The sequence below is a fragment of the Condylura cristata genome, unplaced genomic scaffold (assembly GCF_000260355.1).
Source record: "Condylura cristata isolate star-nosed mole 26May11 unplaced genomic scaffold, ConCri1.0 scaffold00032, whole genome shotgun sequence".
Classification (NCBI taxonomy): domain Eukaryota; kingdom Metazoa; phylum Chordata; class Mammalia; order Eulipotyphla; family Talpidae; genus Condylura; species Condylura cristata.
The window spans coordinates 4,069,600-4,080,716 of NW_004567133.1; the positions used below are offsets into that span (position 1 = coordinate 4,069,600).

General features: G+C 46.7%; 1 protein-coding gene across 1 annotated transcript in view; it reads left to right on the top strand.

The window, feature by feature from the left end:
- Positions 1 to 10,881, top strand: part of TRRAP (transformation/transcription domain-associated protein) — a 104,426-nt gene extending 93,545 nt beyond the window's left edge. The window contains exons 64-71 of the mRNA XM_004691944.2: positions 1,079 to 1,224; positions 1,914 to 2,175; positions 3,058 to 3,283; positions 3,900 to 4,117; positions 4,767 to 4,951; positions 6,131 to 6,334; positions 6,425 to 6,619; positions 9,760 to 10,881. Of these exons, the coding sequence (XP_004692001.1) occupies positions 1,079 to 1,224; positions 1,914 to 2,175; positions 3,058 to 3,283; positions 3,900 to 4,117; positions 4,767 to 4,951; positions 6,131 to 6,334; positions 6,425 to 6,619; positions 9,760 to 10,044 (1,721 nt within the window). The 3' untranslated portion in view covers positions 10,045 to 10,881. The remainder of the gene's footprint in view (positions 1 to 1,078; positions 1,225 to 1,913; positions 2,176 to 3,057; positions 3,284 to 3,899; positions 4,118 to 4,766; positions 4,952 to 6,130; positions 6,335 to 6,424; positions 6,620 to 9,759) is intronic.
- The last annotated feature ends 236 nt before the right edge of the window (positions 10,882 to 11,117 follow it).

Consider the following 11,117-nt stretch of genomic DNA (forward strand, 5'->3'; position numbering starts at 1 on the left):
CCGTGATTAAAAAACAGGTTATTAATTAAATCAAAGAAGTATATGAAACTGTTAGCTGTAGGTAATTAAAAAATTTAATTTGCCTCCCTAGGCAGGATGCATAAGTGCCTCCTGCAAGCAGTATAAATGTCAGTTACTGTGTATGTTACTAGGCTTATGTGGACTATCTTCAGCTGTCAGAAGAATTCAGCATATTCTTATGATCACATACCCATATTCAGTCTTACTACATATAATCCTAATATATAAAAACGACTTATGTAACAGTTTCAGTTACCCACTAAGTGTGGTGCTTTGTAAATAAAGTTTTAACACCCACACGTCATGCTTCGAGATAGTTTTTGTGAGACGGTGACTTCATCCACTAGGCATTGCCCACTTATGACCTGGGTGGGTTAGGAATTGTGTAGTAATTTCAGCTCTGACCTTGAGGTCTGCCTAGCTAGATTCATGTTGTGTTCATCTAAAAGTTCAGATTTTTGTGTTCTAAGTGAGCTGAAAATTAAAAATTGGCAGCATATTTCTTATACAGTAGATGCTTTGTGTTTTTCAAAATTAGCATTTTATACAAGTGATCTGACTTTTCCTAGGAGAAATAATAGACTTACTCCTTAACCTCTTCACAATTCTGTGAGCTATAGTATACAAAGATTATATTATAAAAAATTTTTTTCAAGTATTAAATGTTAAAAAGGGAGAGTACTAAGAACACTTGCACACCCTCACTTTGATTCTCCAGCTAGGAGGCTGCCATGTTGCCGTCTCTGCCAACATGAATGCTTTTCCATTTCACTGAACCATTTGAAGCCAGGTTGTAGACCGTCACACTCTCTGTAGTTGAGTTCCACAGCGCATCTCTCCACAGAACCAAGATAACCTCCCATGCAGTCCCAGGGGACAGGGCCTCGTGATGTGTAACACACGGCAGGAACCAGAGTTCCTCTGGCCGGTGGGTCCTCTAGAGCATGAGCTCTCACATTGGTCAGTTTTGCGCTGACATTGGCGTTGTGTGTGTTGCTCTCAGATTCTGGACAACAGCAGCCAAGTTCAGTGGGTAACCAGTCCCATTCTGCATCAGATCCAGGGCCCATAAGAGCAACAGCACCCATGTGGCGCTGCAGCCGAATCATGCACATGCAGCGGGAACTCCACCCAACCCTTCTGTCTTCTCTGGAAGGCATCGTCGATCAGATGGTCTGGTTCAGAGAAAACTGGCACGAAGAGGTATTTGGATATAACTTGGAAATGCTGGCTTCTTGTGGATGCAATGTATTATTTTGCATGCTTTTGCAGATATGTTATGCTTAGATAAGCTGCCTGGTGTTTTTAAATATTGGTTAGTGTTGATTGAGCAGTAGAAAAAGCAAATAGTTATCTGCACACTAGGCTTACATATTGGAAATAGAGTTCAGAAGAAAGTGAAATTGCGAAAGTTATTTCTGACCTTAAAATGTTTACTTGGCTCACTTGTGGATACAGTCATTTAAAAACCACCAGTTGCTAGCACCAGTAGAGGGTGTGAGCAGGACTGAGGCTCAGGAAACTGCACAAGTTGGGGCTGGTTCTTCAGTGATCTTGTCAGCAGCCAGGCCAATTTAATGGTGTTGTTTTGTGTGCTATTAACACTAAGGCTATTTGAAAATAAGTTTTTTTCCATAGTTAATCATCAGAAGAGTATGTGTATGACCAAAAATGGTCTTTGTTTTAAGTTCTAGTATACCCTCTCATTGCCAAAAATGAAACTTCCAGTGTGGGGCACAGAGCATTCCATTCATTCTGAGTTTATACCTGCTACACTAGCCCAGCGCCCAGAGAAGTAGCCTTGGAAGCGGCAGGGACAGGGACTTGCTGGACAAAGGCATTTTGTCAGCATTGAGACCTCATGTGAATTATCTCTGCTTGCTTCCCTCTAGGTTCTCAGGCAACTTCAACAGGGCCTGGCAAAATGTTACTCTGTTGCATTTGAGAAAAGTGGAGCTGTGTCTGATGCCAAAATTACCCCCCACACACTCAATTTTGTCAAGAAGTTGGTGAGCACTTTTGGGGTGGGCTTGGAGAATGTGTCCAACGTCTCGACTATGTTCTCCAGTGCAGCCTCTGAGTCTCTAGCCAGGCGGGCACAGGCCACCGCCCAGGACCCGGTCTTCCAGAAGCTGAAGGGCCAGTTTACAACTGGTGAGTCTGCTTTGTTCTCCCCTTACCTAGGTAAAGTCCCTCTTGCTGATTGCCCTCAGTCTTTAACATCTGTTTGTATGCACTCGTTTTCATTACCACTGCATCAGGTGAGCTGGTGGTGCTGTGTCAGCAGAAGCAGGTTACAGGGAGCCATGCTTGTAGTTCCCACGGCCTGTGTTTCCAACAGAAATGGTTGGCTTTATCCTGACCTTCCCCGTCTGGCCAGTTGGGATGAGTCCCTCCCACCAGTGGTGCTAATCTGATAGGAATTGAGATTTTTTTTTAAAGGCGGGATTTTCAATTTACATTTTACTCTAAATAAAATCTGAGAAATAGATTATTTAGGTTATTTTTAATGGCATAAATGACAAATGCATGTTTCCTACTTTTGTCATTTTATTTTTTGCCTTAATTCCTTCTAATAAGTTGACACATACGTTTAGCATCCTCGATACATTCCCTTTTCTCCTTTAGCTTCAGGTTTATGCTGAGTTGGCACTAGACACAGGGCCGTATTTTGTCCTCATGGCGTTTATTCTCAGCAGCAGCAATGTCGTTGGCGCCATGAGTGCCAGGCCCCTTCACAGAGCTCTGTGACTCCACATGAACAGGCCTCGTCCTTTCCTGACAGGAGCCTGCTGTGACTGCAGATGCTGCAGCGGTTTCTGTCCCGCCCCCCTGCCAGCCAGCGCTGAAGCTTCTGCTCTCCCCGGCTTTAACTTGCACTTTAAAAAGTAGAGAGGGCATTTGAACCACCAATTTCCAGATGTGGGAGTTGCCTGTGTGCTAGCTGGGATGTGGCTGAGCAGTGATTTGTTTGTAGTGACTTAGAAGTTATCCAGATGATTAAAAATGCTTTTCGTGATCTATTTTATTTTGAAGATTTTGACTTCAGTGTTCCAGGATCCATGAAACTACATAATCTAATTTCTAAATTGAAAAAGTGGATCAAAATCCTGGAGGCTAAAACCAAGCAACTTCCAAAATTCTTCCTCATAGAAGAAAAGTGCCGTTTTTTGAGCAATTTCTCAGCACAGACAGCCGAAGTAGAAATCCCTGGGGAATTTCTTATGCCAAAGCCAACACATTATTATATCAAGATTGCTCGGTGAGTGAGTGCGCCTGCCCCTGCACATGAGTGCTGATGTACTTCCAGGCAAGCAGCGCGAGGCCCTCTTGCCCTCTGACCCCTGGTCAGACACAGCTCTGCAGCTTCTCACATCCAGAATTGGATTTTCCCTTCCTCCAGATCTGACCAGTTCTTTCAGCACAGCACCCCCAAGCCATGATGAAGAGGGTGCAGGCCAGTCCCCACATTCGTCCCTCACTTTCCAGTGTGACAGAACTGGACCTGACTGACACATACACACTTAGTGTGACTAAGTGTCCTGACTAACACTCAGACCCCATCTCTTCCAGCTTGGCCACTGCAACCCTTAGGGCCTGGAGAATGGCCTTTTTGGTTACTAAAACTGGGCCCCAGGACATGATTATGTTGACACTCCAGCTTCTCCCACCTTTTGTTTTCTTTGCTAGGATTTATTCTCTTATAAGATACTGTTCTTCTATTCATGGGGTAGAAATAATTTAATAAGCGGTTGTGGTAACGACAGTCTGCTTTTCCTACCAATTCTGACTGCTGTTTTTATGAAGTTCCATTTTCTTCTCAAGAAGGGTGGGTTGTTGAGAGTCAAGGAATTGCTCTTTCATTGTTATTTTGGTAGGTTTATGCCCAGGGTAGAAATTGTGCAGAAGCACAACACTGCCGCCAGGAGACTATACATCCGTGGACACAATGGCAAGATCTACCCCTACCTAGTCATGAACGATGCCTGCCTGACTGAGTCGCGGAGGGAGGAGCGTGTGCTGCAGCTGCTCCGCCTGCTGAACCCGTGTTTGGAGAAGAGGAAGGAAACCACAAAGAGACACTTATTTTTCACAGGTACAGGAGCGGCAGGCAGAGGGCACACAAGCGGCTCACACTGGCATCTGAGGATGCATGAGTTGCACCAGGGAAGGCCTAAGAATGAGAGGCCCAGCATAGAGGGTGTGCTTGGCTCCTAGAAGGGCCTCTCTGGTTCTTCAGCTGCTCCTGCAGGACTAGTATTTTGAAGAGAGCTTGGAAAAGGTGGTGCTGGTCTGTGCTCACTTCCACGGGACCAGTCCACACTGGCAAAACCACAACCAAGTGGAAGGCCCTTGACTTGTGCTAATAACACGTCAGACTTTAAGTTGGTTTCTTAATCTTCCTGGAACTCATGCAGCCTTCCTGGGGTGGAATGCATGACTTTGGAAGGTCAGCAGTCTTCAAAACCTCTTATTTTACAGGATTGCCTTCTAAAGGATTTCTCTTCATCTGTGTCTGAAACACAGGTTGATTGACAGGCTCTGTCATGCAGTAGGTTGAGCTTTGTGCCACATGTTGAGTCAGTGGCGTGTTACTGACCAGAGAATTCTTCACTTCATACACACATCTGCTCTAGAAGGCTGAATTGTCTCTACTCCTTGGACATTCCTAACGGTGAAGTCAAGTGCTGACCTGTAGTTATTCTCTCAGTTTGACCCCCATTTCTCTCACTCTTTCTCCTCAGTACCACGAGTTGTGGCAGTATCCCCACAGATGCGCCTTGTGGAAGACAATCCCTCCTCTCTCTCCCTGGTGGAGATCTACAAGCAGCGCTGTGCCAAGAAAGGCATTGAGCATGACAACCCCATCTCCCGGTATTATGACAGATTGGCCACGGTGCAGGCTCGAGGGACCCAGGCCAGCCACCAGGTATGAGTCAAGCACACATGTGAGCCACCACATGTGCTTATTAGGAAAGTAGCAGGAGTATTCAGAGACTGTGAGATGGTAGAAATTAGATGCAGTGACATTTGCTACAGACCATTTGTTGTGTAGAACAAAGGGGTAGACTTTCAGCTTTGGAAAGGGTTTATCTATTACCTAGACACAAAGAAACCCAGAAATTAGAATTAAAAAAATAATTTTGTGGTAAGCTTATTTAGCAATCAGACCTGATCTAAGCCATGTGAGTCTGGTTCTCCACTTAATGCAAGTCACCTGGCTTGTGGCTGGATGCTAGAGAACACAAGTCTCTACCATATGTACTTTCTAAAATAAAAAAGTGGTGAACTCAAAAACACATTGACTCCGGCTGTTTCAATGACCTGGGGAGAGCTGCCCACTGCAGGAGTCCTGGTTGTTCACCAAGGGCCTCGTTACGCAGATAGGTGCTTACAGCGGGATTTTCCCTGCTGTGTGATAAATAAAGTGTGTGATTGAAGAAGCGATGATTGATCCAGCTTATAGTTCTAGAGTCCTGCTGGGCCATGTCGACAGGCTGACAGTAATCAAACAAAGCCTGCTCCATGCCTCCTTTGTCTTTGTTCCCTCATTTGTTTCGTTAACTCTGTCCCTTCATCCTTACACCTTTTTTTTAAACTCTTTTTATTGCAATATAACTCAAATGACAGAAAATAAATCCATTAAAAATGTACATTTCGGAATTGGATACTACCCTTAAAACAGTGCAGCGCCCCTCCCCCTCAAGTTGTTGCAAGCCTTTGTTTAATTTCCAGAAGGTTCTAGAAGGTTTATTTTGATAATTTTGCCAGTGTGTTTTTTTTTAAAAAAAGATTTATTTCTGCATACAGAACTGGGGTACAGGCCAGAGGTGCAGGGGCAGTGAGAGGATTCACCAGAGACAGTGGGGAGCAGAACAGGCAGATCGACGAAGTACAATGCTGAGGGGAGCAGCAGGCGAGACAGGAGAGGTCTGCCCGGCCATGTGGATCACCTCTGTGGCCGGGGATCGAATTCACACTGAAGCGGCTGTGGCCAGCTTACAGTGCGGAGGCCTAACCCATTGCACCACCAGGGAGGGCCGAGAGTTCCCTTTTAAAGAAGAAAAAGTGAATTATTTGGGAGGCTTAGAGTGGTATATCATTTCAGGTCCTTCGCGACATCCTCAAGGAAGTTCAGAGCAACATGGTGCCACGCAGCATGCTTAAAGAGTGGGCCCTGCACACCTTCCCCAACGCCACAGACTACTGGACCTTCCGGAAGATGTTCACCATCCAGCTGGCACTGATTGGCTTTGCAGAATTCGTTTTGCACTTAAATAGACTCAACCCGGAGATGCTGCAGATCGCTCAGGTAATTTTTGTGTGAACAGCCAGACCCTCTCCTTTATACATCTGCTTTCAGCTGCTTTAAGTTGCTAAAATGTCTTCCTTTGAAATTTAGGACACAGGCAAATTGAATGTTGCCTACTTTCGATTTGATATAAACGACGCAACTGGAGACTTAGATGCCAACCGTCCTGTTCCTTTCCGCCTCACACCCAACATTTCAGAATTTCTGACCACTATTGGTGTCTCTGGCCCATTGACTGCCTCCATGATTGCAGTCGCCCGGTGCTTCGCCCAGCCAAACTTCAAGGTAAGTCAGATGTCTTGGGATTCACTGTGCCCTTGACTGGATCTGCCCTTCTGCTTACAAGAAGGGAGAAAGCTGAGCCAGAAAACCCGTCATTTGCAGTTCCTCGTCCAGAAGTGTTTAAGGTGTTGAGGGAAACCAGCTTACAAAGGCATCTGGAAGTCTTCTTGGACAGTTTTTCCCACTGTTAACCTTTGCATGCCTGTTTCATTTACTCTAGCTCATACACACCTTCCATGTCCCATTTTACAAATCTTTTTGCTGTCAAGGAGCTACACTGTTTCCTGGAGGATGGTGCTTGTCTTACTAGGGTTGTAGGGGTCACCCAGTGCTATGGGACTTGGGAGGTGTCTGACAGCGCAGTCCACAGTATTGGGGCCACAGGCTCACCTGCCACTGCCTGCCCTGTGCCCAGGGCTGCACAGGTTGCTTCTCATCTAGGTCTCCAGCAGTTGTGCAGATGGGGCATTGGGGCAGGGGTTGGCGTGACCTGAAGGAGGCAGACTGGGATTCTGACTTTGTCTTCCCCACCAAAATAATTCCCTTGTCACAGTCACAAATTAATTTTCTTTCAATTACGAGAACAGTCGTAACTTATTTTCATTAGCTACACAGCTTGTGTCTAGAGACCACTTAAAGCACCAGATGCTTTCTAAAAAGCTGACTTAGAAGTTTCTAAATTAAATATTCTTAGCTGTGAATAAGGATTTTACATTATAAACACATGCGCTTTCAAATGTTAGCAGGACATCTGTGTTTGTGAGTAAAAGTAGCCTTCAGTTTCCTCTTGAGTTAGGGCTCTGGTTATACAGGAGAGCAGCTCAGGTCACCACTCCTGGCTGTGAGGTGTGAGTGATGACATGCTCACGTAGGTGGGAGTGCTACCCCTCTGAAAACAGTCATAGGATAGTCTTTAGGATGGTGTTTAATTGGAAAACTTTAGAAACAGTGAAGAGGGCTCTCCTTGTTTTAAGGGCTGGCTGCTCACAACTGGGAGTGACTCTGTCGCTCTCACACAGATGTGCTGGTATAGATGGAAAGAAGCTGGGTCTTTCTCCCAAACTTGGGACCCACATTTCTTAGCCCCCTAAATATAGTGAATACCTTTATTTAAAAAAATATATATATTTATAAACCATTATAAAAAAAATTGACAGCAAAGGCAACATACATTATTTGTTGTCTAATGCTATTGACAGAAAATGATATAAATGTAGTAATAGAATTGCACATCAACTAGAATAACCAACCACATTAATTTTATATCAAAATTGAATATTTTTTAAACTCAGAAAAAAAATATTTATTTATGCATACAAGAACTGGAGTACAGGCCAGAGGTACAGGGAGTGAGAGGATTCACTAGAGACAGAGTGGGGAGCAGAACCAGCGGATTGATGAATTACACTGCTGAGGGGAGCAGTTAAGACGGGAGAGGTCTGCTGGGCCATGAGGGTCAGCTCCCTGGCCAGGGATGGAACTCAGGCTACAGTGGCTGTGGACAGTTTCACGTTACTGCATTTTACCCCTTATGTCACCAAGGAGGGCCCCAGTGAATATCTTTAAATTAAACTAAAATGTAGAGCATTTTGTGTGAGAATCTCTTCTAAAAACAGTTTTTTGGCAGGAGGTAGAATAAAATCCTCAGCCTATTAGTCTAAAGTTATTTTTGAGTCCGGGGTCCCACAGTAGGAGCCCTCTGCACTCTGAAGGTGAGAGCAGGCTGCAGCTAGAGCTTTCTCTTTGTGGGATCTTGCACGTAATCTCACCTCTTGTCAGTGTTCCTGTCTTGTCTTGGTGATCTCAGTGCCAGCCTCTGGTAGCCCTTCTCCACTCCTCTCCTGCAGACACTCTCCAGCCTGCTGGGGTTACCGGGTAGGCCCCACCTCCTGCCTGCTAGGACACAGTTCCAGGAGCAAGGATTCCTGTGCCACCTCTGGCCTCCCCACACCTCCCTTCAGCTTTGAGTCCACAGATGTCCTCACACTCTCCTACTTGCTGAGCGGAAGCCCAGCATTAGCAAAGCTTAGACCTTTGCAGATTCCTTACTGCTTGTGGGAAAACAAGTAAGGGCAGAGATATATTCAGCCGTGATGAGCTCCATGACCCCACCATAGACTGGCCATCTTGTCCAAAAAGTTGATTTTGGCACCTGCTGTCATGAAATAACCATGGCCAAGCATTCAGCTCTGCTTTGTCCCGCCGCTGCCTGGCCATCGCTTCCCAGTCTTCCAGCCCTTCCTCTTCTCCCTCCCTTCAGGATCTCCCTGCTAACTCCTTCAATGTCCCCACGCCAACACCAGCCCCCACACCCACCAGTGATGAAACATGCCACCCCTTCCGTCACCCCTTCTCTGGCTCAGGCACGACTCTCGGCCCGGCCGGAGGTCTCAGCATTGTCCCTCTGGCCCATTCGCTTTTTTCATCTTCACATAATTTAGAGGAAGGCTTTGTTACTAAGCTGTTTATAAACAGGCACAGAAGGGTTAAATACCTTTCTCAAGGCCACCCTGAAAGGAGTAGAGCTGTGACCACAAGAAGGCCTGGCCCTGACTGTCCCCCACCCCCTAGGTGGCCAGACTCCAGTGCTTGGGCCTCGGCCTCTGCGCATTGTTCCCTCGTCGGAGCCGCCAGACTGCGGAGCCGCATCCTTTGCACCCTTGATTGCTGCCTGTCTCCACCTCAGTGTGACCCATCAGCACCCCACTTGGAGACCCAGTCACTCCAAGCCCTCCTTACCTGAGTTTTCTCACACACCAACAAAGGCAGCGTATACATTTCTTTGTTGGGGCAGGGGACATGGTGTTGTTTTGTTTGCTCTTAACTGCAGTGTCAGGCTCTCCCTGACAAGGCACTCGGGACATGTGGGGTAGAACACGACAGGCGGGTGCAGTGAGCAGCACCGTGTGTGTCGGCGCCTGGGTGTGAGCACCCTGGTTCTGTTCAAGAGCAGACAGAGATGCTGAGGCCTGTGGCCATTGCTCCACATCAGGAAAGCAGCTTGTGCTCCAGATGGCTGCCCCAGTGCATCTGCAAGGCCCATGCCCTGCCCCTGTGGCTGAGGCTGACTGGGCCCACCCAGCGCCCACCACTGCCCTCCCACTCACGCTTATCTCAGGTGGTTTCATTCCCTCCTCACACAGGTGGACGGCATTCTGAAGACTGTGCTTCGAGATGAGATCATTGCATGGCACAAAAAAACACAGGAAGACACCTCCTCGCCTCTCTCAGCTGCTGGGCAGCCTGAGAACATGGACAGCCAGCAGCTGGTATCCCTGGTCCAGAAAGCCGTCACCGCCATCATGACCCGCCTGCACAACCTCGCCCAGTTTGAAGGTGGGGAGAGCAAAGTAAACACTTTAGTGGCTGCTGCAAACAGCCTGGACAACCTGTGCCGCATGGACCCCGCCTGGCACCCGTGGCTGTGACCACGGCTGCTCCCGCCACCCGGAATGTGAAGGGCGCGTCTGGGCGCTGAGTCCACTGGCCTTTATGGCTTCTCTGCCTTGTTCCTTTATTACAAAGGTCGTGTAGTTTGACTGGGTTGCAGTTATTTTCCTCATAGTTTGTATGCGAAAGACAGTGAGTTTTATTTTAGAAGGAGCTGAACTATGAGAGTGAGAGTGACAGCTGAAACTTGCTGTCAATTTTTAAATAATCTTTTAAGAAACCAGGATTCCTAGTCTGGAATTTGTTTGTGAATTCTTTTTTATTGTGCTCCTCTCTATGTGAATGTACAGATTGAATTTAGAGAACAATTGCTCTTGTCCTTTTTTAACTCTTTACAAGTGACACTTCACAGGAATGTTGTGGTTCTAAACGGACCTTCACGCAGTGTCCAGCAAGCCCAAGTGGTTAGAAACAGGACTTCATGGACAAGCCCCGCCAAGTCTTCTCTAAGCACGAACTTTCATGCTGTTCAAGACCAGCTTTGGGAACCTTCTGAGCATGTCCTTGGACAGCAGAGCTCGTCTCCTGGTGGGGAACTCACTCCGTGCACATCCACAGATGGATTCCGCGGGGAGAGAACAACTGTGAAGGTTGGCAGGTGACTCTTACACTTTTTATCAGCTGGCTCTTTGGGTGTCTTCTAAACATTGTACCTTTAAAAAAACAAACAACCCTATTTTTTTCCTTCCTAACTTAAAGAGAAACAGCAACGAATGTCTGTTAAGTCTGTTATGTTCACATTTTTATAAATACGAGCATTGAGAATGTTCTGTCTAAATTTGTACAGTGTGATTTTTTTTAAAATAAATATTTTGTAAAAGGAAGCGTTGTCCTTCATTTGCTGTGAGTGCATCTTCTGTGGTGCTGCTTCTGCCGGGCGTCTTGTCCTCCTGCACGCTGGCGTGACACCAGCCTGGACCAGGAGAGCGCCGTGTGTGTTGACGGGAGTGCTGGACCTGACTTGGGCAGTAGGAGAGTGTGTCCAGGAATCAGGGTGCTTTCCACTTTGCTGATGTCTTTCAGGGCTGCTGCCATGTGGCCGGGTGAGCAG